Below are 27,513 nucleotides of genomic sequence, written 5' to 3' on the forward strand. Positions count from 1 at the left end.
TCTGATAAACTGAATGATCAAAGAAAGATCCATTTAAGTAGCATGTAATGGATTTACGAGTGATCCAAATCTTGTGTTAATTTATGAACGATGTGCACTACATAGATAGCAATGCTTTTGGGAAACACGCCATAGAAATTAAGTACTACTTATGTGTGAGTGGGAACCCAGCCCTCGTAAGTAAGAACTTTTTGCAAGCAGCATGTCTCGTTTCTTAAACCCACCCTATATTTGTCTACCAAATAATTATTGTCCTCTTTCTACGGTCTCTTTTAATAAAGTGGCAAAAATCCCCCTTACAAAGTACAGTTCACTCTCATAAGCTGCTATTGACAGGCACTTTGAAAAACAAAACATTTATCCTCCCTGAGATTTTTCTCTATGTTGACTGTGGGCAGGAGCAGATTGCAGTGAGGAAGTGACTCATACTGAATACCACTCATGTGTTCTTATAGACGTGACTGGCAGAATGTGGGTGTAGAATAGCTGTACAACACAGTGATGCTGATGTCTCTCTGCTTCAGTGACAGCTTGTCCACTCGACTGTGTGTATGTGTGATGAAGTGAATAATCTAAAGGCCACTTAGAGTTTATCAAACCCATCTGACATCTGAAACCCTCTGTGACCCTTTGTTTGCTCTCTGATAAGTGACGGCTGCCTCTTCTCTCTCTCCTTTTTCTAATCTTCTCCCAAACCTGTTTCCTTGATCCGTGGACCTCGGAAAATGTCACTTCCATTGTTTATTCTACTATTATCACATCCCGCAATCCTTCTTACACTCTTCCATTCATTCATATCCCTGGTCATAAATATTTATCTCCATCCATACATGCATCCTAAAAACTCATATCCTCATCTACGTTTAAACCTCATCACAACAATGAATTTCACTCTTCTGTCACCTCCATCCACCTTCTCTCCCTCCCTCTGCCCTGGTGGTCTGTTTTTCCCTGGCTGTGTTCAGCCTTCTACAGCGCGGCCCCTCTCACCTCAGCGGGCATCATTCCCATCATGCAGTCTCTGTGTCCGGATGGTCAGCGGGATGAGTTTGGCTTCCTGCAGTATAAAAACTCCACGTGAGTCAGAACTTAAACCACCTACACTCTCTCTCATTCTGTTTCTGATATTATCTGTTTCTCTCTCATGCTCTTTCTCTCTGTAAAACAAGCTATATTGGATTCATTTCTCATTCAGCCAGCTTGAATCAATGGTGCGAACAGCAGTCACCATTACCACCTGTAATAGTGATCATATCTGAACTGTTAGTCTGTGAAATAGATAGGCCTATTATATCTGTGCTTAGCTGTTACATGCATTCATGATGGTTTGTAATGGATCTTCACATGCACCTAAACATGACCTGCCCTGCTGAAAACACGAGCATTACTGCTCAGTGGTCACCAGTATACAGTTGAAGTCAGACGTTTACATACACTTTAGCCAAATACATTTAAACTCAGTTTTTCACAAGTCCTGATATTTAAAACATTTAGAAAACATTGCCTGTCTTAGGTCAGTTAGGATCACTACTTTTTAAGAATGTGAAATGTCAGGATAATAGCAGAGAGAATGATTTAAGCTTTCATTTCTTTCATCACATTCCCACTGGGTAAGAAGTTTACATACACTTTGTTAATATTTGGTAGCATTGCCTTTTAAATTGTTTAACTTGGGTCAAACATTTTGGTTTGCCTTCCACAAGCTCCTCACAATAAGTTATTGGAATTTTGACCCATTCCTCCAGACAGAACTGGTGTAACTGAGTCAGGTTTGTAGGCCTCCTTGCTCGCACACGCTTTTTCAGTTCTGCCCACAAATTTTTGTGATGGCCAATACCTTGACTTTGTTGTCCTGAAGCCATTTTGCCACAACTTTGGAGGTATGCTTGGGGTCGTTGTCCATTTTGAAGACCCATTTGCGACCGGGCTTTAACTTCCTGGCTGATGTCTTGAGATGTTGCTTCAATATATCCACATAATGTTCCTTCCTCATGATGCCATTTATTTTGTGACGTGCACTAGTCCCTTCTGCAGCAAAGCACCCCCACAACATGATGCTGCCAACCCCATGCTTCACAGTTGGGATGGTGTTCTTCGGCTTGCAAGCCTCACCCTTTTTCCTCCAAACATAACAATGGTCATTATAGCCAATCAGTTACATTTTTGTTTCATCAGACCAGAGGAGTAAGATCTTTGTCCTCATGTGCACTTGCAAACTGTAGTCTGGCTTTTTTATGGCAGTTTTGGAGCAGTGGCTTCTTCCTTGCTGAGCAGCCTTTCAGGTTATGTCGATATACTGTAGGACTCATTTTACTGTGTATATAAATATTTGTCTACCTGTGTCCTCCAGCATCTTCACAAGGTCCTTTGCTGTTGTTCTACCAAACTACGATCATTTCTAGGAGACTGAATGTGTCTGTGGAGGCGAGGGTGTGGTCGAGTATTCGTCTGGGGAGAGAGGAAGCGGTATGGGTTTTCACCTGAGATGAATTGCTGTTTCTTTGTTCACAGTGAGAGACGGGGAAAATAAAAGGGGCCAGACCTCAAAGTGAGGAAGAGGGACCCGAGCCTACGTGTGTGTGTGTGTGTGTGTGTGTGTGTGTGTGTCAATGCAGCCAATGTTTGAGTTTATGTCTGAAGCTTCACTGTTACGCAGAAAAATGAATGTGTTTGTGTATCATAATATACCTTTGAGTTGGATTCGCCATCTTCCACTTCCTCATTCCTCGAATCTGTTACACTGGTGCCGAAACCCAGGAATAGAGGAAGGATACGCTGTCATGGAGTCCTTGCCACTGGAAGTCTTCAGGTCCATTACCAGCATCCACCAGGGCCAACACCAGGCCCTCATGGAGCTTTGGAGGGAGAAGCAACAGCAATTTGAGGTGCACCTTTGGACCCAGGAGGAGGACCGGCAGGTGCTTCGAACCATAGTACCCCATGAGGGGGAGGCCTCCCTGTCCCCGGTAGCAGCGCATACAGCCAAAGCTCTGAAATGGCAGGCGGAACAGTGGGTGGTTCATCTTCTGCCGCTGTTGACCGGGGCAGCCCAGATCGTGGAACAGCTTCCGGTCGCCAACCTCCTTGACTACTCGGTGCTGAAGAAGTCCACCTTGCAGTGGGTCGGCCACAGCCCAGAAGAACACCACCAGTGTTTTCGCTCCTTAACACTGAGCGAGGTTGGCTGCCCGTTTGCCTTCACCCAGCAGCTCCGTGATGCCTGCTGGTGGTGGGTGCTGGCCAAGGAGGACAGGGACGTCGAGGATGTCATCAACCTGGTGGTGCTGGAGCAGTTTGTCTCCCGGTTGCCGAAGTGGATGGCCGAGTGGGTCCAGTGCCACCAACCGGCGTCACTGGACGAAGCGATCCAGCTGGCGGAAGACCATCTAACAGCGTATCTGGGGGCCGGCACGCCCCACGCCCTTCCCCCCTCTAAAATCTCCTCCCCTGTTTTCTCTCCCCCCTTCCTTCTGTCCTGTTCTGTTTCCCCAGAAATGGGGAGCCGGTCTTGGTGGTTCTCTGCTTCCCCAAACACGGTCTCTCCCCTCTCTTCATCTCAGGTGAAGGAGTACACTGCCATGAGTGTGGGTGGGAGGCTTTGGCCGGTCTGCTGGAGTTGTGGGGAGCCATGTTCGAGAGCAGTGCCCGGTAATAAAGGTGGGGGCCTTGATCTGGATCCCCGACACCCCACAGACCACCCCAGGGTGAGCAGGGATGGACCAAATACCCGTGAGTATTGAGGGGGGTACATACCAAGCCTTGGTGGATTCAGGTTGTAATCAAACCTCCATTCATCAATGCTTGGTTCAGAACAGGGCATTGGTGGCAAATAATCGGGTGAAGGTGAGGTGTGCGCACGGATATTCATGATTATCCTATTGTGACCATTACGGTAATATTCAGCAGACAAAAGCATAATATTGAGGCAGTGGTTAGTCCTCACCTCACCCATCTGCTAATTTTGGGAACTTACTGGCCAGCTTTTCGATCATTATTGAAGGGGTTGTGTGTGGATGGGTCCTGTTAGAAAGTAAATCGGTGTGGGATGTGTGAAGTACTGGCTGGGGAGGCATGGCCTAGGCCATCTGCGGCTGCTCCGCGTCTGGCTGACGCTGGGGAAGGACAGGTTTCCTGCTCCCCCATCCTTAGGGAATTCCGGGGTGAGGGGCGTGCCTTGCGCCCCGCCTGCCGGCAGGTCATTCCGCCATCCTCGACCTGGGAGGAGACAGGAGGGGAAAACAAAACAAAAACAAAAAAAAGGCTAGGGAAAGGCCAACACGGAGCGACAGTGCGAGAGAGAGAGGAGAGGGAGAAAAAGCTCACTCACCGGTTCCCTGATGCGCCGTCGCGTGGTCCCCAATCACTCCTCCACCCTCTCTGGCGGACGACAGCCGCTCCTCCCCGGGCGGACTGAAGTCAAACCTCCGACCCCCAGTGGACAGAACGCTCCTCCGCTTTTCTGGTGACACGTGTCGGGGAGTCCCGTCCCTCCTTGCCTCACGGATGGCGGCCGTTCCCCGCTGTCGGGCTACTCCGTCCCCCGGCGGATGGCAGCGGTGCTCCCCTGGGTGGACGGCAGTGTCGAGGACTCTACAACGGGCATCCCTCCTCCCTCCCGGGTTTCGGCACCAATGTAACACATCAATGGAAAGGAGGAGGCGAGAACCGGCTTGATAATATAAATAATATTTAATTAAATAAAGACACACAAACACATACAGGGCAGCTGCCCATAATTCTCTCTCTCTCAAGCTGCCGTCTTCGGTCGCCTTTATCCCTCGCTCGCCTCATCAGGCTGATTGGGGTCCGGGCATCCGTCATTCCACCCAGCCCCACCCTCCTCTGCGCTACACCCTGTTATTTGCAGTGCAAGAGGTCCCGCAAGCCTCCACGGGGTTTTCCCCATTTTAATTGTTATATGGGTGTAAGCCCTGTGGTGTGTTAGACGTCATGAAAGAAAATTGGGAGGAGGAACCTTCACAGAGCAAAAATGAAATTCAGTACGTTCTTGACCTGAGAGCAAAACTCTACACATTGGGGCGTCTATCACAGGAGAATTTTCTACAGTTGCAAGAACGTCAGTCCTGGCTGTATAACGGGAGCTCGGCTACCGGAGTTTGTTCAGGGAGATAAAGTACTTGTATTGCTGCCCACATCAAGCTCGAAATTACTCGCAAACATGGCAAGGGCCCTTTGAGGTCACACAGTGAGTTGGGGAAGTTGACTATGAGGTAGTGCGTATGGATTGGGGTGGGGCACGTCATATTTACCACCTCAACCTACTAAAACCATTGAGAGAGGCGGTCCCCGTGTCCTTGGAGACAGTAGTTCTGGAGAGGGAGAAGCTCGGACCGGAGGTGAATCTAAAAGCCAATCAGTTCACCCCGGTCCCTTGTGGAGACCACTTCTCACTGTCACAATGTACAGAGGTTGCCATGTTGCAAAATAATTTCTCTGAAGTGTTCTTGCCTCTCCCTGGCCGCTCTAATCACATAAAACACCACATCGAGACAACCCCAAGGGTAGTGGTACATAGTCATCCCTACTGCTTACCCGAACACAAGAAACAGGTAGTACGGGAAGAATTAAAGGCATGCTCGATATGGGGGTAATAGAGGAATCCCACAGTGATTGGGCCAGCCGGTGGTTCTGGTACCTTAGAGCGATGGCTTGGTCCAGTTTTGTGTGGATTATAGGAAAGTTAACACGGTGTCGAAATTTGATGCTTAACCAGTGCCTCGTGTTGACGAACTGCTCAATCAGTTGGGTATGGCACGCTTTTATTCGACATTGGGTTTAACAAAGGGATATTGGCAGATCCCCTTTACACCAATGTCCCATGAAAAAATGGCCTTCTCCACACCATTTGGTTTACACCAATTTGTGAAGCACAGCGACGACGACAGCCGAGGACAACATTCAAGGAACTGCAGGCCTCTCTCGCATCAATAAAGGTCGCTGTTCATGACTCGACTAGCAGGAAGACACTGGGCAAAATTTTGCCAAAACACTGATGATCCTCAAACCTTTTGGAAGGTTGTTCTGTGGACTGATGAGTCGAAAGTGGAACTGTTTTGAAGACAGGGGTCCCATTACATCTGGTGTAAATCAAACACAGAATGCCACAAAAAGAACATACCTACGGTCAAGAATGGTGGTTGTAGTGTGATGGTGTGGGGATGCTTTGCTGCTTCAGAGCCAGGGCGACTTGCAATAATTGAGGGAATCATGAATTCTGCTCTCTACCAGAAAATCCTGAAGGAGAACATTCGGTCATCAGTCCATGAGCTGAAGCTCAAGCACAACTGGATTATGCAGCAAGACAATGATCTAAAGCATAGGAGTAAGTCCTGCCTCAAAAGAAGCAAAATTAAAGTTTTGGAGTGGCCTAGTCAAAGTCCTGACTTGAACCTGATTGAGATGCTGTGGCAGGACCTTAAACGGGCAGTTCATGCTCGAAAACCCTCCAGTGTGGCTGAACTAAATCAGTTCTGCGAAGAAAAGTGGGCCAAAAAATCCACCACAACATTGTGAAAGACTGATCTCCAGTTATCGGAAGCATATGATATCGACACACTTTTACTCCAATGCATTATTTGAAAAATGACACATTTTAACACTTGTATTACAGACTCACCTACATTTACACACTTATTCCAAAGTGATTAACTTGCATGTTAGCTCACCTCTTGGTTGAACTTTGGACTTGGAGACCGAGGTTTGAGCCCAGCCAAGGATGCTCGAAATGAAAGTGAACATTAAACGACAATGCCATAGCAGCGGTACAAAATGTTGTAGCTTCTTCAGAAAATGTGCTTTTGATGTCGTATTTGCATTTGAAAACACTATCGGTTAGGTGCAGGCGTTGGGTATTGTAGGGATGTCTGTTTTGTTTATTAGATCACTATTGGTTAGGTTTAGGTTAAAGTTTTAGGTTAGGGAGGTACGTTTTACTCGTAACCTCTATCTAATATTCACCTTAAAAACTTCATCTGATTACAACACCATTTCACTTGCTTTTGGTGCCCCTCCCCCCGCTGGACATTTAACTGGGAAACTGCAGCCAAATGTGTAATACAGCATGTAATTTTTGTTTGCAAAAATTTTGCTATGGTTACATAAATTTCATGAGACCGGGCTCAATAATCAACATAAACCAGTTTGAACCAGACTTGAAATTCTTGCTGTATAAGCTGGTCTTTTCATGGTTCTTTTCATCACACTCTCTCTCCTCTTTATTCTACTCTTTATTCTGCCCTTGTTCCACTTATTAAACTTTATTTCTTTGATCTCTCTCTCTCTCTCTCTCTCTCTCTGTCTCTCTCTCTCTTTTAAGTGTGACTCAGTTGTTGGAAAGGATCGGTGAGGTTTTGGAGCAGAATCACTTGTTTACGTCAGACCGACCCGGTCTGGGGGAGGAGCTGGAGTCACTGCAGCAGCACCTCGAAAGTCTGAGCTCTGCACAAGCCCCAGTAGAGAGTCACTACAACACCAACCATGGTCAGAAAACACACATAGTACATGCACACCAACCATGACCATAACAAACATACACTGCACACCATCTACATGTATATAGCGAGCTACTTGAATAATAACAATAATATTCAATAATAATATTCAACAATAATATTCAATCCATCCATTCCTAGTTATATTCATATTTAATTTATATTCTTTAACATATCCTTCCTCTTCTTCAGTACATTACATCACCTGCACATAACTGTATATCTGTATATAAAATATTTTAACAACATTATTGTGCTATTATATATGACTGTTTTTTTTCTTTTTTTTATATCTGTCATATCGTATTTTTTATTATTATTTTTGTCACTATATGAATATATGTTTAAATGTATACATTTGTATGTATATATGTTGCACTCTCTTGCACTGGAAGCTTCTGACACCATGACAAATTCCTTGTGTGTGTAAGCATACTTGGCAATAAAGCTCATTCTGATTCTGATAATAACACATCTGGTTTAGTGTACTGAGGCTTGTTACCACCACATTATGTACAGCGGGATTGAGCACTTTCAATGTGTTGGCCTAGCATTCACACCTGCGTTTGCATACCGCCGTAGAGTAGCCTGTGTTTTTCCCTGCTTTCCCAGATTTGATATCTGTCTTTTGGAACATGGTAGCTGGATTCTAATTGGTTCAAGCTGGTCTGTCGGCTTGGACCAGCTAATGCCCAGCTTGAAACCAGCTACCATGATCCAAAAAGAAGCTTGACCACCAAACTGGGAAGGTAGCTGGTTTTTTGCTGGATCAAGAGGGTTTGCCATCTTGGACCAGCTAAGGATCACCTTGGACCAGTGAATCTACAGCATAGACCAGCTTGAAACCAGCTACCATATTTCATAACACAGCTACCTGCTTAAACTTGCTTTTCCATCAGGGTGGACTAAAACACAAAACCTACATACACTCCAGCTGCACCAAAAGCAAATACCTTTTATGAAAAGTTTGTATTCATGTCTCTGCTTCAGGTTTCACTGTGGGAAGTGTGCTGAGGAACCAGTCCATGTTCAGGCATTTCCTAATCAGAAACCTTTCCCTGCCGAGCGACACTGCCAGCATGCTGCTCTCCGCCCCCATTAATCTGAAAGAGGTCTGTCTTCTACACTCATGCCAAACTTCAAACCCACGTCAGACAGCAGCACTTTTGAAATCCAGACCATAACTCAGCTTTTTGCCCCTCGGAGCCTTGCTCCTCTTTCATCCTCTTTGGAGTCTCAGCGTTGGTTTTGCAACCCTCACCATTACAAATTGTCCTCCATGACAGCAGAGAGAGGATGTGTTTGATAAAATCTAATGCTTCAGGGCAGAGAAGCTCTAGCGTAGTGCATTTTAATGTGTTTGGTTAACGTGCTGTAGTCAGTGTAAAAATGTTGTGATAAGTTCTTGTGATTTTCCGAATGAAATGTTAATTTTCCTCAGGGTTTTTTTATTTCTACTCGTCTCTGACTATTTATAGTATATGCTTGAGATAGGAGTTTCTAAATCTGTGCTTGTGTGTGTGTGTGTGTGTGTGTGTTCTCTGTTCAGGTGTATAACCTCATCTTTGGGACGTATCCTAAAGTGGGATCAAGGGGAGGAGGAAAAGATGAAGGACAGCATGAACCTCACAGTCCTGGAGAAAAACTTGTACAGCTCGAGGTACAACATGAGGGAAACACACACACAAGTTTGTTTGTCTATCATTGTGGGGACTTTTCATTGACTTCTGTTCAAAGAAATATCACATGAGCAAGAGTTATGTATGGCCCTACATCAGCACGGCTGTGATTTGGTGGCAGGTAATCATAGCCATGCTGATTTAGGGCCATACATAACTCTTGCTCATGTGATATTTCTTTTATACAGTTTAAAGAACAAGTAAATAAAAAAATAAGGAAAAACTAAGGCCTGTCACAAAAAAACACATTTGTGCATGGAACTACTTTCTTACGCCACGGTTCAGGATCTTCTAGTTCAAAAGATGCGCACAAGCCTCCCGTAACTAATTAGAAAACATCACTTTAGAATTAGAACTGAAGGCTTGGGCTGTTTCTGACAAGTCATTGGAGAAACAAGGATGTGTTTGTGTCCCCATAATTCAAATCGCTTAAAAAACATACTAAACGATGTTTTGTTGAAAATGTAAAAATGCAGAAAGTTTTTTTGTGAGGGTTAGGTTTAAGGGTAGGGTTAGGGGATAGAATCTATAGTTTGTACAGTATAAAAATCAATATGTCTATGGAGAGTCCTCATAATGATAGCTGCACCAACGTGTGTGTGTGTTTGAGAAGGAAAGAGAGAGAGCAATTAAGCTTGTGCGACTACCTGCGTCTGTCGTGACTCCAGTCCCAAGCAGTAGTGTAGTGTTAGTCAGCTTGCTGAAGATAATGGGAATTCTGGTCAAATACATCCTATTTTCTCTCTGTAAAAATAGCCGTCTGAGCGGGGATCCTCCAAGTATTTCATGTAGCCGGCTCAAGAGTCATTCACTATAGAAACCATTCTCTCCTCCACCATGTTGAATTTTATATCTCCTCACAAAGCAGAAACTTTGGTTAAAGGAAAGTGACTTGAGTATGTTTTTGATTACTCTGTCTGTTGTGTTTCTCAGCTGTGATAAGTCTTAATGTTAAAATTTTTAGTTTAATTGTATTTCAGAGCTGTACTAGTGTAGTAGTAGTCCGAGAGATCATGGAGTGTGAGACAGTGTCGATGACTTCAAAGAAACCTCTCGCTGACTGACGTGCAGTGACTCAATGCACGTCAAACTTAATTGACTCATAATGCATAAAAAAATGTCTTTTGTCACCACCCGTTGGCTAAAACCTTTAATGGTACTGGAAAAAATGAAAAGACACATTTAGCTCTTTTACACATCTGTGCTTTCACACTTTCGTTTAGGACACCACGAACACAAGCGGAGTGATACAAACAGTGAAACATCTGAGTGCTGATGTTCTGAGACATCAGTACTCATGGGACATGTCTCTTTAAGGACCAGAAATAACTGCTGTATAAACTGAAATAATGCCATTTTCTATCCCCTAACCCTAAATTTAACCCTCACACACTGTAAAAAATAAAAAATGTTTTAATTGTTTATGTCTTCATTTACTTCATTTACCCTCATGTTGTTCCAAACCGGTATGACTTGCCTCCATGGAACACAAAAAGAGAATGTTAGTGACTGACAGCCTCAGTCCCCATTTAGTTTCATTGTATGGAAAATTAACAGTGACAGCATTCTTCAAAATGTCTCCTCTTGTGTTTCACAGAAGAAAGAATGTCTTACGGGTTTGAAATGCCATGAGGGTGAGTAAATGACAACAGAATTTTCCGTTTTGGGTGAACTAACCCTTTAATCCAAATGGGAAACTAGCAGTTGTTTACACCCTTACAATACAAAACAGTCATAATGTATCAGTCTTCTCTCTTTGTACTTAGAAGCAGTTGCTCGGAGGCTGGCACAGTCTAGAGGGGGGTTTGATCCAGAAGGCATTAAGAGACCCTACTAAAGCAGCTCACTGCCAGGCTCTGCTTAAAATCCTGTCACAGGGGCTGGGAATCACTGGGGATGGAGGAGGACAAAAGTTTGATCCTCAAGCACTGCATGAGATGGAGGTCAGTCTGCCCTTCAACTTTACTAACAACTCCTTATGTTTATGTATTTCATTTATTTATTTGACCTGTATTTAACCAGGCAAGTCACATAAGAATATATGTACTGTATGTAAAACTTCTGGCAAGAGGATACTGTTCTCTTGATGGAATGAAAGGGAAAAATAAGAAATAAAACAAATTCTGTCAGAAGGTAAATAAAAAGAAATAAAAATACATACTATAAACTATATACACTATATTGCCAAAAGTATTCGCTCACCCATCCAAATAATTGAATTCAGGTGTTCCAATCACTTCCATAGCCACAGGTGTATAAAATGAAGCACCTAGGCATGCAGACTGCTTCTACAAACATTTGTGAAAGAATGGGCCGCTCTCAGGAGCTCAGTGAATTCCAGCGTGGTACTGTGATAGGATGCCACCTGTGCAACAAGTCCAGTCGTGAAATTTCCTCGCTACTAAATATTCCACAGTCAACTGTCAGTGGTATTATAACAAAGTGGAAGCGATTTGGAATGACAGCTACTCAGCCATGAAGTGGTAGGCCACGTAAAATGACAGAGCGGGGTCAGCGGATGCTGAGGCGCATAGTGCGCAGAGGTCGCCAACTTTCTGCAGAGTCAATCGCTACAGACCTCCAAAGTTCATGTGGCCTTCAGATTAGCTCAAGAACAGTGCGTAGAGAGCTTCATGGAATGGGTTTCCATGGCCGAGCAGCTGCATCCAAGCCATGCATCACCAAGTGCAATGCAAAGTGTCGGATGCAGTGGTGTAAAGCATGCCGCCACTGGACTCTAGAGCAGTGGAGACACGTTCCCTGGAGTGACGAATCACGCTTCTCCATCTGGCAATCTGATGGACGAGTCTGGGTTTGGCGGTTGCAAGGAGAACGGTACTTGTCTGACTGCATTGTGCCAACTGTGAAGTTTGGTGGAGGAGGGATTATGGTGTGGGGTTGTTTTTCAGGAGCTGGGCTTGGCCCCTTAGTTCCAGTGAAAGGAACTCTGAATGCTTCAGCATACCAAGAGATTTTGAACAATTCCATGCTCCCAACTTTGTGGGAACAGTTTGGGGATGGCCCCTTCCTGTTCCAACATGACTGCGCACCAGTGCACAAAGCAAGGTCCATAAAGACATGGATGAGCGAGTTTGGTGTGGAAGAACTTGACTGGCCTGCACAGAGTCCTGACCTCAACCTGACAGAGCACCTTTGGGATGAATTAGAGCGAAGACTGCGAGCCAGGCCTTCTCGTCCAACATCAGTGTCTGACCTCACAAATGCGCTTCTGGAAGAATGGTCAAAAATTCCCATAAACACACTCCTAAACCTTGTGGAAAGCCTTCCCAGAAGAGTTGAAGCTGTTATAGCTGCAAAGGGTGGGCCAACGTCATATTAAAACCTATGGATTAAGAATGGGATGTCACTTAAGTTCATATGTGTCTAAAGGCAGATGAGCGAATACTTTTGGCAATATAGTGTAGGTTGATATAAGTACAGGTTAATAAAAATAAAATAAAAAACCTTACTAAATTAAAATAATGGACAAAGAACTACAACTACCAAGACATCGTTTACGTGTGACTATTACACTGTTTGTTGATTAATGACAAACACGTGTCTTGTTTTTTTCACAAAGCATGCTTGTGTGTGTGTGTCATATTTCAGGGAGTTCTGTTGACTGGTGCAGTGCTTGAAACACTCACTTGTGGAGACAGAGGGAACAGTGAGCTGAGCAAAATCTTATTGGTCCCTGAGAAACAACAGGCAGTTTTGCAGGCCTACCAAACAACTGTTTGCGGTGGTGGTGCGGGACAGAGGGCGGAGATGTTTGGGCTGATGAGCGAAGAGCTGAGAGAGCAAATTGATATACAGAGAATCTTCGATCAGGTACATACAAGGCCATCACATCTATTTTACAGGGTTCCCACCATCATGGAAAACCTGGAAATATCAGGGAAAGTAATGGAAATTAATAAAATATTAAAAGTCCTGGAAAATCTATAATGAATGTACATTTCTCTGGTTATGCTCTGTTCTTTAAATATTTCATCAGCTAAATATTGCTCTTGGGTTGAGTAAACGTTGCTTGCAAGCCATTGTGATGCCTGATTTGTGAGCGAATTGTTCTTTTGAATCAGTTCTTTTTCAAAGAATCGGTCGAAACGGTTCACAAATTGGTCTGAATTATTTGTTAGCGAATCATTTATTTTTATTTATTTTTTTTGGTGAGCTTGTAAATTCTTTTCCAGTAATTAATTACTAATGGCTGGAAAGTTCATGTAAATTCATTGTTAAAAAAGTATGGAAACCCTTATTTTAGCATACATGAATGCTCTAATGTGTCGATACATATACACCTTTATTATTTATTTTGGTTTTTTCTACCCTTCCCTCTCTCCTCAGTTGCGTCTTGAGCAGGCTAACATGTCTCAGTCCCACCTGGGAGCTCTGCTGAAGAACCTGGCTGATGTGGAGAGGCTGCTAAGGGATGTGGATCTTCTGTCAGGTCTGGCCAGACTGCTCCCTAAAGGGGCCTGTGCAGGCCACCAGCCCCCCTCTGTAGCCAACACCACCTCCTGGAGCTCCAACATTACAACATGGGGTCCCAACACAACAGACAGCCCTGCTGAGGAAGGAGAGGGATCCGCAGGAAATGAGGCTGAAAATCCCAGATCACAATTTTCTGCTTTTGTTCAGCTATGGGCAGGGCTTCAGCCCATTCTATGTGGGAACAACAGGTTTGTATGTGTGGATATGGGTGTTAGGGTGTGTTTACTTTGGCATGTGTGTTAGAATATTTTTATTCTTTTGCTTTCTAAATGACACAGTGCTGATCTCTTCAAAATATACTGTTTTTTTTTTTTTTTTTTTTTTTTTTTTTTTCAATTAGGATTATTGAGCCAGAAGCTCTGAAACAAGGCAATATGAGTTCCCTGGGTTTTACCAGCAAAGAACAACGAAACTTGGGCTTACTGGTCCATCTCATGACAACAAATCCCAAAATCCTCTACTCTCCCATTGGCTCAGAGGTGGACAAGGTCATACAAAAGGCAAGTCCTTAGTATGGTGTTTTGAGGTCGACACTGAAAGATTCAGAACGTTTTTAGAAATATAAAGACCATATGTCTAGTGATCATTTAAATTAGCTTCCTCTGTGCATCGGCACATATTTCAAAATATCAAGGGTCCCAGATCACACCCAGTATTGCTTTATCAAATAAAATATTTGATTAATTGCTCCTTTATCCAGACTACCATATTAAACCTCTCACTTGTTATTTTAGAATTCAGTTTATTTAGTGAATGGGATTTAATTGGACACCTGGCAATATTTAGGATTACATTGTTTGACTTACTTTCTTTAGGCCAATGAGACATTTGCATTTGTGGGGAATGTAACTCACTACGCCCGTGTGTGGCTCAACATCTCTGCTGAACTGAGGGCTTTCTTAGAAGAGGGTAAATTGCACAATCACCTGATGTGGCTTCAACAGGTAACATTCTGACTGAAGATACTGTAGAATTACATTATAGAGTTTGTGGTTTTAATTGCACATAATAGTGGTAATGTATTAACTTGCCATTGTGCATATGGTTGAAATGATTCTTATGTTGCTGTAGTTCATTGCTGACCTGAAGAAGCACCATGAACTTCTGAACGGCTCGGACAGTGAGCTGTTGAACAGTCTGCTGGAGGAAAACTTCACCCTACCAAACACAACCACTCTCCTGGAGCAGCTCCACACCATCGATAATGCTGCCTGTGGCTGGACACACTTCATGTCAAAGGTCAGAAAGAGAGCTTGATTAATCTTTTTCCTAAAGTAGTTTGCTCTGTTCAAATAGCAAAAATACAGGAAGATGCAAAAAGACCACTAGTTAAAATGCCTTATATTTTGTATTTTTTATCCATATATTTTGACTTATATTTTGCATTTATTCATAATGAATTATATTATCACCATAACAATTTGATCAATTAAAAAAATAACTTTAATTTCAGAATTTCTAAGTATTTTGCATGACACTCTTTTGCTTTAATGACATCATGCACTTGAGCTGGCATGGACAGTTTCTGAAAAACCTAGTAAAATTCCATGTTATTCCAGCATGACATTAAAATGGTCCAAAGAGCATCTTGCTTGCTTCAAAAGAAGCAATTAAATCTGAACTGTACAAAGATGTTAATATTGTCAATGTAAAAAAATGTGCTTATGTGGTTAGTTTATAATAGTCCTTCGTCATTTTACGCAATATATTTCTTTGTTTAAAAAAAAAAAAAAAAAAAGAAAAAGAAATCCTGAAAATTTGTTTACTTCCAGATTTACATTACATTTAGATTCTCAGATTTTTTTTATGTAGTCTCATACATTTTGACCCCACTGAATGTATTTCAGATGTTTGTTAATAACATGCCTTCTAAAAGCTGAATATGATTGTGGATCCCCAGGTCAGTGTGGATATCTTCAGAGGCTTCCCTGATGAAGAGAGCATTGTCAACTACACCCTGAGCCAGGCCTACCAGGACAATGTCTCAGTCTTTGCAAGTGAGTGATCTTTGCATTAAACTTCATAAAATTTTTGCCTATATCCATTCCCAATTACAAACATATTTTCATGATTCATTAAACCCTTAGTTACGCTTTGTTAAATGTAGCCATATGTATGCTGTGTTTATTTCTATAGGTGTGATATTCCAGACCAATAAAGATGGCTCTCTGCCACCCCACGTTATGTATAAGATTCGACAGAACTCCAGCTTCACAGAGAAAACCAATGAAATCCGCCGAGCTTATTGGCGCCCTGGGCCGAACACAGGCGGCAAATTCTACTTCCTTTATGGCTTTGTGTGGATCCAAGGTATGACCAGAGGACTTAACAACACTTTGCTTTGAGAGGAACCTTTATAAAGGCACCCAATATTTTGTATTCATTGTAAGCTACTTTAACTATGAGCACTTTTTTTTATTTATATTATTGGCAGTAAAAGGACTGTTTTTATCCAGAGAGTGGCAGTCTGAGTTCATGAAGATTCTATCTGCCATTTGTTCAAAATTTTTTATAAAACTGTTGACAAAGTAATAAATCACCCACAAAATTAACAGTACTGAATTGGCATGGGAATGGTGTAATGAATATGATGTTTTATTAAAAATTAAACTTATTCTGGTAAATAACGTACAGTACCTGATTACGTTAAAATTTCTTTCTTCCATTTAAGACAAAATGAGATGTTTTTCTTTTATTGTATGGAAAAAAATAGCAGTGTCAGCATTCTTCAAAATTTCAATAGAAAGTAACACAAGTTTGGAATTTTTTTTTAATTAAAATTTTGGGGTGAACTATCCCTTTAAGAGCTCTAAAAAGCCAAAAAGAGCAAAGCTTTACCCCAGTGCACCCACTAATGTGTCAAACCTAAACATGGTTGTAATGACTTTTTAACAGCTTTGGCTACAGTTTTATGCCTCGGTAATTGCCTAAGATGTGTGTACACTTAATGGAGCATTAATAACAGCAGTATGAACACTGTTCTGCTTCTTCCTGTCTTAGATATGGTCGAGCGGGCAATCATTAACACATTTGTTGGCCATGATGTTGTGGAGCCTGGAAACTATGTGCAGATGTTTCCCTATCCATGTTACACTAGAGACGAGTGAGCTTGCTCTTCACTTTTTATTTTGCATAAATCTACAGGTGGACTGAAACACTTGTAGTTGTTAACCCAGAGTCATTTTTAACCCTGGATTAACATAATCCTGGGATATATTGTTTATTTTTTTTCCTGGGTTTGTAATTAATGCTGGGTAGTCAGACGTTGTGATTTCACAGTGTACATAGTGTATACCTTGGGTTAATGTTCATGTTAATGTTCTCATTATATATTTTGACAGTTAATAACGCTGATTGGACAAGCACAACACACAATGGGCATGCAACCTGTTTTACCAACTGCTTGTTTTTTTTTTTTCTTGTTTTTTTGGGGGATTTTTCCCCTTTATCTCGCACCAGGAATGCCCAGTTCCCAATGTGCTTTTAAGTCCTCGTGGTCACGTAGTGATTCGCCTCAGTCCGGGTGGCAGAGGACGAATCCCAGTTGCCTCCGCGTCTGAGATCATCAACCCGTGCATCTTATCACGTGGCTTGTTGAGCGCGTTGCCACGGAGACATAGCGCGTGTGGAGGCTTCACGGCATTCACAGCATTCACCGTGGCAACCACGCTCAACTCACCACGCGCCCCACTGAGAACGAACCACATTATAGCGATCATGAGGAGGTTACCCCATGTGACCTCTACCCTCCCTAGCAACCGGGCCAATTTGGTTGCTTAGGAGACCTGGCTGGAGTCACTCAGCACACCCTGGGATTTGAACTAGCGAACTAGCGAACTCCAGGGGTGGTAGCCAGCGTCTTTACCACTGAGCTACCCAGGCCCCCTCTGCTTGTCCATTTCTGTGTCATTTTAAGCTTCCCTGTTTCCCTCAGACACTGAAACTAAATAGCATGTGAAAGTATGTGTGACTATAATACAAAATGCATGAATATTTAATAAGGTAAGCACTGTTCAGTTTATGATTGGTTGTCTGTTGCTGAAAAATTTGCCATAATGTTCTAGCACTATATTGTTTCAAATTGTATACCTTTGGCACCGGAATTCAGGGTTAGCACTTGTAAAAACAATGCTAACATGGAGTAGCTCCAATGCTGTTTTTTCCATGTGCAGTTTCCTGTTTGTGATCGAGCACATGATGCCTCTGTGTATGGTCATATCCTGGGTCTACTCAGTGGCCATGATGATTCAGCATATTGTAGCAGAAAAGGAGCACCGTCTGAAAGAGGTGAGAGAATGCATATGTTTGGTAGAGCTGCTACCATCCTTAACAGTTTACTCCTAAAGAGTAGTAAGTCATAAACTAGAGAGTGAGATGGTGGTGTTGTGATTAATGCGGAGTGTTTTCTCACAGGTGATGAAGATGATGGGCTTGAATAATGCAGTGCACTGGGTAGCTTGGTTTATCACAGGCTTCGTGCAGCTTTCAATCTCAGTTACTGCTCTTACTGCCATACTGAAATACGGCAAAGTCCTCCTCCACAGCGATCCCTTTATCATTTGGCTCTTCCTTACAATCTATGCCATCGCCACCATCATGTTCTGGTACTGGACCACTCTCATGTTCAAAACCATACCAGATTTGTTGTCTTTCACTGCTTGATTGTTTGTAGTTGCATTCTGTTTATGTTGTTTTTTGGTGAACATTCGTCACAGAAGTGAAACACCTCTTTGTATCAAAGATATTTGGATTTGAAATCATGTGAATGCTCTCTCCTCTTTCCTCTTGTGAAGTTTCCTGGTTTCAGTGCTCTACTCTAAAGCCAAGCTGGCCTCTGCATGTGGAGGAATCATCTACTTTCTGAGTTATGTGCCCTACATGTATGTGGCCATAAGAGAAGAGGTGGCCCATGACAAGATCACTGCCTTTGAGAAGTGCATAGCGGTATGAAGATCTCCTTTGAATCCACACTGCATCCCAGTAAATACACTAAGGGGCCATTCATACAGGATGTGTTCTTGATTTCAAAAACAGCTAGAAGCAGTGCAAAGGAATGAAAGAGTAGAAGGTCATCTCAGGATGAGATTTTTTAACTTGACAAAGCTTCTTAAAAAGCACAAGATGTTGAAAAAACAGCAAGATGTCTCACGATGGTCAAAGATGCCTGTCTAGCGCAGGTTTACATAGAAAAAGTTTTTAAAACTGTGCAATTGGATGCAAGAACGTGTGCTCTGTGAATGACCCCTAAAAGTGTTTTAGTAGTGGTTGAGTAGTTTGTTTGTTTTTTTGGAAAATTCTCTCATTAATTGCAGTGCCTTTTGAAACTATTTGAAAATTTGTTATTATTGTTAATTTTACATTTAGTCTCTATCTTTAGTCCACATTTGTATGAAATTCTCTCTTTGTCTGCAGTCTTTAATGTCTACCACAGCATTTGGTCTGGGGTCTAAGTATTTTGCCCTATATGAAGTGGCTGGAGTGGGCATCCAGTGGCGCACTATTAACCAGTCACCTGTAGAAGGCGATGACTTTAACCTCCTGCTGTCCATAATCATGCTCATCATTGATGCCATTGTATATGGTGTGTTGACCTGGTACATAGAGGCTGTGCATCCAGGTGAGCTGTGGTGCTGGCATAACAATGTATTATGTGTGTAAGGGCGTTTCTTCAATATCAGCTCCATTTTAATTAAAGGAAATTCACATAAAACTTTCATATCAAATAATTTTGCACTGCAGTATTAAAATCCCAATTACTTTTCAACTTCATGCACTTGTTTTTAGTGTATTTACAACCCCAATTCCAAAAAAGTTGGGACAGTATGAAAAATGCTAATAAAAACAAAAAGGAATGATTTGTAAATTACATTCACCCTTTGCTATATTGAAAGGACCACAACTACACATATGATGTTTTACCTTACAGGAGATGTTAAACAGGTGAGGCGGGGGCCTGGGTAGCTCAGTGGTAAAATATGCTGGCTACCACCCCTGGAGTTCGCTAGTTCGAATCCCAGGGCATGCTGAGTGACTTCAGCCAGGTCTCCTAAGCAACCAAATTGGCCCAGTTGCTAGGGAGGGTAGAGTCACATGGGGTAACCTCCTCGTGGTCGCTATAATGTGGTTCGTTCTCAGTGGGGTGTGTGGTGAGTTGAGCGCGGATGCCGCGGTGGATGGCGTGAAGCCTCCACACGCGCTATGTCTCCGTGGCAACGCGCTCAACAAGCCACGTGATAAGATGCGCGGGTTGATGGTCTCAGACACGGAGGCAACTGTGATTCATCCTCCGCCACCCGGATTGAGGCGAATCACTACGCGACCACAAGGACTTAAAAGTGCACTGGGAATTGGGCATTCCAAATTGGGTGAAAAAGGGGAAAAATCCAAAAAAATCAACAAAAAAAAAACAGGTGAGGCAATTGTGTCATAGTACTGTATACTGTATAAGGAGCCTCCAAAAACAGCCTAGTCCTTCAAGAGCATGGATCGTTCAAGGCTTGTCAATTTGCCAACAGATGCTTCAGCATCTTGGAAGGATTTGGGGCATTTCACCCTCTACAGTGCACAATATATTTAAAAGATTCAAGGAATCTGGTCAAATCTCGGTGCGTAAAGTGCAAGACAAAAAACGCTTCTGAATGCGCATGATCTCTGATTCCTCAGACGTCACTGTCTTAAAAAACGTCATTCATCTGTAATGGATATCATGAACATGGGTTTGGGATAATTTTAGTAAACCATTGTTAGTCAACACCACTCGCCACTGCATCCACAGATGCAAGTTAAGACTTTACTATGCAAAGCAGAAGCCCTACATCAACACTGTCCAGAAGCACTGCCGACTTCTCTGGGCTCTGTCTCATCTTAGTTGGAAAGTAGAACAGTGGAACTGTGTTTTTTGGTCCGAAGAGTCCACATTTCAAAAAGTTTTTGAAAAACACAGCCGTCGTGTTATCCGAAGAGGAAAAGGACCATCCAAGCTGTTATTAGCATCGGGTCCAAAAGCCAGTGTCTGTATGGGCCAGGGGTGTGTCAGTGCCCATGGCATGGGTAACTCCGCACATCTGTGAAAAAAACATGAATGCAGACAGATATGTAAACATTTTGGAGCAACATATACTACCATCCAGCACCGTCTTTTCCAGGGACGTCCTTGCATTTTCCAGCAGTACACCTTCAAACCACATACTGCCCAGATTACATGTGCATGGCTGTGTAAGCAGAGTGTGTGGGTGCTAGATTGTCCTGCCTGCAGTCCTGATCTGTCTCCAACTGAGAATGCATGGCGCATTATTAAGCACACCATCCGGCAACAAAGACCCCATACAATTGTGCAGCTAAAGACCTACATAATGGATGAATGGGGGAAAATTCCACTTTCTAAACTTAAACTTGTGTCTTCAGTGCCCAAATGCTTAATAAGTGTTATAGGAAGAAATGGTGATGTTTCACAATGGTAAACACTCATCTGTCCCAAAGTTTTTGGAGCGTGTTGCAATCATCTGATTTGAAATTACTGTACATTTAAAGAAAATAAAGATAAAAATGAAATTCACAGGGTAAAACATCATATAAAGTGTAGTTGTAGAGCTTTCAATATAGCAGAGGGTGATTATAATTTACAAACCACTCATTTTTGTTTTTATTAGCATTTTTCATACTGTCCCAACTTTTTTGGAATTGGGGTTGTAAACCTAATATGAAAGTACATCACTCTTAAAGGGATAGTTCACACAAAAATGGAAATTCTCCCATCATTTACTCACCCTCATGCCATCCCAGATGTGTATGACTTTCTTCTGCAGAACACAATCAAAGATTTTTAGAAGAATATTTCAGTTCTGTAGGTCCATACAATGCAAGTGAAAGGTGATCAGACCTTTGTAGCTCCAAAAATCACATAAAAGAAACATAAAAGTAATCCATATGACTCCAGTGGTTAAATCTATATCTTCAGAAGCTATGTAATAGGTGTGGGTGAGAAACAGATGAAACATTTAAGTATTTTTTTACTCTAAATCTCCACTTTCACATCTGAAAGTGAACGATAAAGTGGAGATTTAGAGTAAAAAAGGACCTAAATGTTGTTCTGTTTCTCACCCACACCTATTATATTGCTTCTGAAGATATGGATTTAAACACTGGAGTCATATGGATTACTTTTATGTTTCTTTTATGTGATATTTGGAGCTACAAAGGTCTGATTACCATTCATTTGTTACATTGTATGGACCTACAGAGGTGAGATATTTTTCTAAAAATCTTTGTTTATGTTCTGCAGAAGAAAGAAAGACATACACATCTGGGATGAAATGAGGGTGAGTAAATGATGAGAGAATTTTTATTTTTGGGTGAACTATCCCTTTAAGTATGCACTGTTGCGTTGGATTATGTAATTGTTTAGCCTCAATTATGCTTACTAATAAGAAACTATACAGACATCTTTATGTGACTTTATCATACCTGTTCTATATCTACTTCCAGACTCCTTTGATTTCCCCAATACTTTTATTCCCTGTAGGGATGTACGGACTACCCCGTCCATGGTACTTTCCCTTGCAGAAATCCTATTGGCTTGGTAGTGGACGCATTGAGACATGGGAGTGGCCATGGGGTGGGGGTACTAGACTGAGTGTAATGGAAGAGGATCAGGCTTGTGCTATGGAACACAGACACTCAGGTACATTTCATTCCACACTTCTTGCTCTGTGTTCTGATTCTGGGACTGGTTACGCACACATTTTGGGACTAGGAACAGTTCTGTACAATTTGTAGAGATATTTATAAGCATATTATTAAATTTATGACTGTTTGTTGCTCAGATGAAACTCGTGGAATTGAAGAAGAACCCAGTCACTTGCCGCTGGTGGTGTGCATAGACAAACTCACCAAAGTCTACAAGACTGGCAGCAAATTGGCCCTGAACAAGCTGAGCCTAAACCTGCATGAGAACCAGGTTGTCTCCTTTTTGGGACACAATGGGGCTGGCAAGACCACCACTATGTGAGTGTGAGAAATATCTGTGTTTTGTAACATATTGAGGTGCTAATATTCCCTTCTGCTCCCATGCGGTGCCTGTTAGTAAAGCTGACGATGGGACCCGAGTCCTTTCACCTAAAAACTGGACAGCCTATAGTGTGTGTATTAATTTGATGCTTCTTACAGCAAATCGACTTACTGTCCTATTGTAGGTCCATTCTCACAGGACTGTTTCCGCCCACCTCTGGTTCTGCGACAATATATGGTCACGACATCCGCACAGAGATGGAGCGCATCAGGCAGAATCTGGGCATGTGCCCCCAACACAACGTCCTGTTTGATAAACTGAGTGTAGAGGAGCACCTTTGGTTCTACTCGCGTCTGAAGGGCATGGCCGAGGAAGACATCCGAAAGGAGATGGACAAGTGGGTTAACAATCGTATTTTGCCAGTTCGTAATTGGCTTTCTTTAACCCATTAATACCTATACTCATATGCATAAAGTTCATTCAGGCGGTGTGTGTTTGAATGCTCAGGATGATAGAAGATCTAGAGTTGTCCAATAAGCGCCACAGTCTGGTTCAGACTCTGTCTGGAGGAATGAAGAGGAAGCTGTCTGTGGCTATTGCGTTTGTGGGTGGATCTCGGGCGGTGATTTTGGATGAACCCACAGCAGGAGTGGACCCGTATGCCCGTCGAGCCATCTGGGACCTCATCCTTAAATATAAACAAGGTGATCCTCTCATCACTTATCACAACTTTCTGACAAAAATGTTGCTCTTGTTTCCAATTACCTTCGAATCGATGATTCACCAGTTTCAGTTTTTGTTAGACTCCCATTTGTCTGGAATTAATCAGTTTACCACTGCAACTTTGTGTGTTTGTGAATAGGCCGCACCATCCTACTCTCAACTCATCACATGGACGAGGCTGATCTGCTGGGAGACCGTATTGCCATCATCTCTCATGGGAAGCTTAAGTGCTGTGGTTCCCCACTGTTCCTTAAAAGTACATATGGAGATGGCTACAAACTAACCCTTGTCAAGAAACAGAGTGACTCATACACTGCAGGTAAATGTGTGGATATGTGTCTTCTCATTTGTGGGCTCTTTAATCTTAGAAAGTTGTCCGACCGATGGCAGATGGGGCTAGAGTTTGGGAAACCTGTTTGAAAACTTTAAAAATATTATTTGTGCTATTTCATTTGGTGACACTAGTGGAGCAGAAATTACACACTTCATGCCTCTGCTCTATACTGTCTCGACCTATCTCTCCATTATCCAACATTATGTTTCTGTCTGTTTTCAGATCAGTCAAGCCAGTCTCCATCCTCTTTGATATCTCCATGTTCAGAGAGCAGAGTCACACAGTTCATCCATCGGTTTGTGGCCTCCTGCCTGCTGGTGTCTGACTCCAACACTGAGCTCTCTTACATCCTGCCATCAGAGGCTGTAAAGAAAGGCTGTTTCGAGAGGCTGTTTCAGGTACACACAAACACATTTGTGCACACATATTCTTATATGTTGTAAAGCTGTAAAGAAACAACCTGATATAATCTAATCTCTAAATTATTTGTTGAAAAGACCAGCATTGCTGGTCACAAGCATGTTGTGTTTTGGATGCGGGCTTGCTAGTGTCCCTACCACACTTATTGACTAGCTTCACCAGTAAGCCTCACTTCAATCAGCTTCATCTGACAGATTTGCTGGTAACAACATGGCTATGCTGGTCCACCAGCCAGATAAGCACCTAAACAGCATTAAAGGGGTAGTTCACCCAAGAATGAAAATTCTCTCATCATTTACACATCCTCATGCCATCCTAGATGTGTATAAATTTCTTTCCTCTGCAGAACACAAATGAAGATTTTTAGAAGAATATCTCAGCTCTGTTGGTCCTCACAATGCAAGCGAATAGAGACCAGAACTCATAAGTTCCAAAAAGGACATAAAGGCAGCATAAAAGTAATCCATAAGATTCCAGTGGTTAAATCCATATCTTCTGAAGCAATATGATAGGTGTGGATGGAAAACAGATCAATATTTAAGTTATTTTTTACTGTAAATCTACACTTTCACTTCCACATTCTGGTGTGGAACATTCAGCCACCTACTGTTTGGGGCTGGTAAAAGGTGGAGATTTATAGTAAAAAAGGACTTAAATATTGGTCTGTTTTTTTACCCACACCTATCATATTGCTTCTGAAGATATGGATTTAACCACTGGAGTCTTTGGATGGATTACTATGATGCTGCCTTTATGTCCTTTTTGGACCTTCTGAGTTCTGGTCACCATTTACTTGCATTTTATGTAACAACAGAACTGAAATATTCTTCTAAAAATCTTTGTTTGTGTTCTGCAGAAGAAAGAAAGTCATACACATCTGGGATGACATGAGGGTGAGTAAATGATTAGAGAATTTTCGTTTTTGGGTGAACTATCACTTTAACCACAATGGACCAGCATGAAAACTTTGTTAAGCTGGTCTTTTCAACAGAGTTGTCTTGTAAGGATTTGGTCTGGGACTTGGTTTTGAAAAGGTTTGTTTTGGGACTTAATGGCTCAAATGTTGGGTCTCTGTCCTCAGGCTCTGGAGCAGAGTTTGGATAGCATGGCCTTAACCAGCTTTGGTGTGATGGACACCACACTGGAGGAGGTCTTTCTGAAAGTATCAGAAGAGGATCTATCATTGGAAAACAGCGATGCAGGTGCTCGAAGAAGACATGTTGATTAATTGCATCGAAAGCCATGAGATCAGCAATTGTATTTTACTGTTGATTGATGGATTGGTTGGTTCGTACTTCCATTCATCTCCTTGTCTCTCTCTTTTCTCTGTCAGATATGAAGGACTCTCCTGGAGGAGTGTCTGGAGGGAAGCCCTCTAATCTCCCTGAAGGGCCACAATGTGAAGAGGTCCCAGCTGGTGCTGTGATTTGGCCAGAAGTGGAGCTCAGTAACCTGATGATGTCCTCCAGGCTGAGTCCAAGCCAGGCCTCCCTACAGTCTGGCTCCTCCCTGGGCTCTGTGAGAGGAGATGAGGGGGGCCTCTACACTGACTTTTATGGAGACTACTGCCCACTGTTTGACAATGGCCAGGACCATGACTCAGCCAGTCTCAGAGGTGAGGAAAAGAGGATATGAGTTAATAAAGGCCCCAGCACACTCACATCAATGTGCTTTTTAGTTCTTCGCTCAGAGCCAAAAAGAAGTTCGAAATAGCTGAGCAACGAAATACTGTTTGAGAACACTCAGACACCAGCCACGCTGCTGTGGGAGGTGTTTTTAAATGGGCACTTCTTTGATAAGATTTGATTCCTTTCGTAGACTAATAAAAAAATTAAAAAACGCATAACACGTTCTTGGAAAATTTATCGACACGAATGATCATACAGATGCAGGTAAATTTTCTTCAGCTCCCTAATAACTCTGCACGCCCTTGTACTTTATTCATGTTGACTGATCTTAAATGACTGAATGGGAATTAGCTGTCAGCCTCAAAGAAGATGGAGCTCCAGGTCACCTACTGATGACATGGACCAATGTCATTTAGAACGTTAAGCAGCCGGTAAGAAATTTTCCTGAAACTTCCCCCTGCCAAGCTGTTATGAACCACCAAAATGAACTTAAAAACACCTTCTTTTTGGCCAGATTTTGTTCTAAATGATGTCACACCCATTCGTTCTTCAGTTTCTTAGGAAGTGTGCAGGGGTCTTTAATATATTACATTTTAGGCATCTTTCTTCATTAAAGGGATAGTTCACCCAAAAATTATATTGTCCAAGCCATCCTTCCACATACAATGAAAGTGAACTGGCACCAGGGTCTATCAAGACCCAAAAAGCACAATAAAAGTCTTCTGAAATTTAATTTTTGGGTGAACTATCCCTTTAATGAGTCAGTTGGTAGTTGGATTGGTAGACTGGGAAGGAGCTTCCTAGCAACCAGTTCTTATGTGGTCAAGTATTTAAAAGGCTTTTAGAAAGTAAGTTTTGTATGATAATGTTTGCCACTTCTAGACACTTAAAGCCAAAGCAGAGTCTTTGTGAGATGAGTACATCCTTGAAGGGCCTGGAGGTAAAAGATAAAGGGCTTACCTACTGCTGAGAGTAATATATACTGTACCCTTTGTCTGTCTGTGCTCCAGATGAAGAGTCATCTCCTGAAATAGCCATATTGGAGGGTCAGGGCAGCTTTAAACTCGAGGGCTGGTGGCTCAAACTTCGCCAGTTTCACGGGCTGATAGTGAAAAGGTTTCACTGCGCTAAGAGGAACACCAAGGGAATTTTCTCCCAGATTATGCTGCCTGCCTTCTTTGTTTGTGTGGCCATGACTGTAGCTCTGTCTGTTCCTGAGATTGGTAAGATGGAAAGAGGGCACCTTGTTAACTGACAATGTCGTATGTGCAGTTTTCCAGTGAAGACTATAGTAACTGTCTTTCTTTTGGTTCTCTAGGTGACCTTCCTCCACTCATTCTGTCTCCATCTCAGTATCACAACTACACACAACCTCGTGGAAACTTCATCCCTTATGCCAATGAAGACAGACTTCAGTACAGGTCAGACACTAGGTCCATTTACAACGTAGTAACACAAGAAATACAGTGGAGTCTAGAAGTGTGAGACCACATTGAAAATATGTTTTTATTTAAACCTGGAAATATACAAAGTTTAAAGGGATAGTTCACCCAAAAATTACAGTTCTCTCGTCATTTACTTACCCTCATGCCTTCCCAGATTTTAATGCTAAACACAAACAGATAGTCAAATATAATAATTTTAGAAAAAAATATTTCAGCTCTGGTGCTCCATTCAATGCAAGTGAATGGTGGCCAGAACTTTGAAGGTCCAATAA

At 42.4% G+C, this 27,513-nt stretch overlaps 1 protein-coding gene across 2 annotated transcripts in view; it reads left to right on the forward strand.

Moving 5' to 3' along the window:
* The window catches only part of LOC127439950 (ATP-binding cassette sub-family A member 2-like), a 94,454-nt gene that overhangs the window by 49,310 nt on the left and 17,631 nt on the right, over positions 1–27,513 (forward strand). The window contains exons 3-29 of one of the 2 annotated variants that reach the window (XM_051696255.1): positions 966–1,077; positions 7,337–7,500; positions 8,502–8,623; positions 9,061–9,171; positions 10,957–11,133; positions 12,800–13,021; positions 13,538–13,872; positions 14,025–14,184; positions 14,500–14,628; positions 14,756–14,923; positions 15,585–15,681; positions 15,821–15,994; positions 16,685–16,787; positions 17,857–17,971; positions 18,098–18,288; positions 18,478–18,628; positions 19,097–19,301; positions 22,206–22,364; positions 22,507–22,687; positions 22,876–23,088; positions 23,199–23,395; positions 23,554–23,733; positions 23,971–24,146; positions 25,250–25,370; positions 25,502–25,783; positions 26,807–27,019; positions 27,115–27,217. In XM_051696255.1, coding sequence (XP_051552215.1) covers positions 966–1,077; positions 7,337–7,500; positions 8,502–8,623; positions 9,061–9,171; positions 10,957–11,133; positions 12,800–13,021; positions 13,538–13,872; positions 14,025–14,184; positions 14,500–14,628; positions 14,756–14,923; positions 15,585–15,681; positions 15,821–15,994; positions 16,685–16,787; positions 17,857–17,971; positions 18,098–18,288; positions 18,478–18,628; positions 19,097–19,301; positions 22,206–22,364; positions 22,507–22,687; positions 22,876–23,088; positions 23,199–23,395; positions 23,554–23,733; positions 23,971–24,146; positions 25,250–25,370; positions 25,502–25,783; positions 26,807–27,019; positions 27,115–27,217 — 4,561 coding nt within the window. The remainder of the gene's footprint in view (positions 1–965; positions 1,078–7,336; positions 7,501–8,501; positions 8,624–9,060; positions 9,172–10,956; positions 11,134–12,799; positions 13,022–13,537; positions 13,873–14,024; positions 14,185–14,499; positions 14,629–14,755; positions 14,924–15,584; positions 15,682–15,820; positions 15,995–16,684; positions 16,788–17,856; positions 17,972–18,097; positions 18,289–18,477; positions 18,629–19,096; positions 19,302–22,205; positions 22,365–22,506; positions 22,688–22,875; positions 23,089–23,198; positions 23,396–23,553; positions 23,734–23,970; positions 24,147–25,249; positions 25,371–25,501; positions 25,784–26,806; positions 27,020–27,114; positions 27,218–27,513) is intronic. The other variant, XM_051696256.1, reaches the window with a different exon arrangement.

This window comes from Myxocyprinus asiaticus, chromosome 4 (genome assembly GCF_019703515.2).
Source record: "Myxocyprinus asiaticus isolate MX2 ecotype Aquarium Trade chromosome 4, UBuf_Myxa_2, whole genome shotgun sequence".
In the NCBI taxonomy this organism is placed as follows: Eukaryota; Metazoa; Chordata; class Actinopteri; order Cypriniformes; family Catostomidae; genus Myxocyprinus; species Myxocyprinus asiaticus.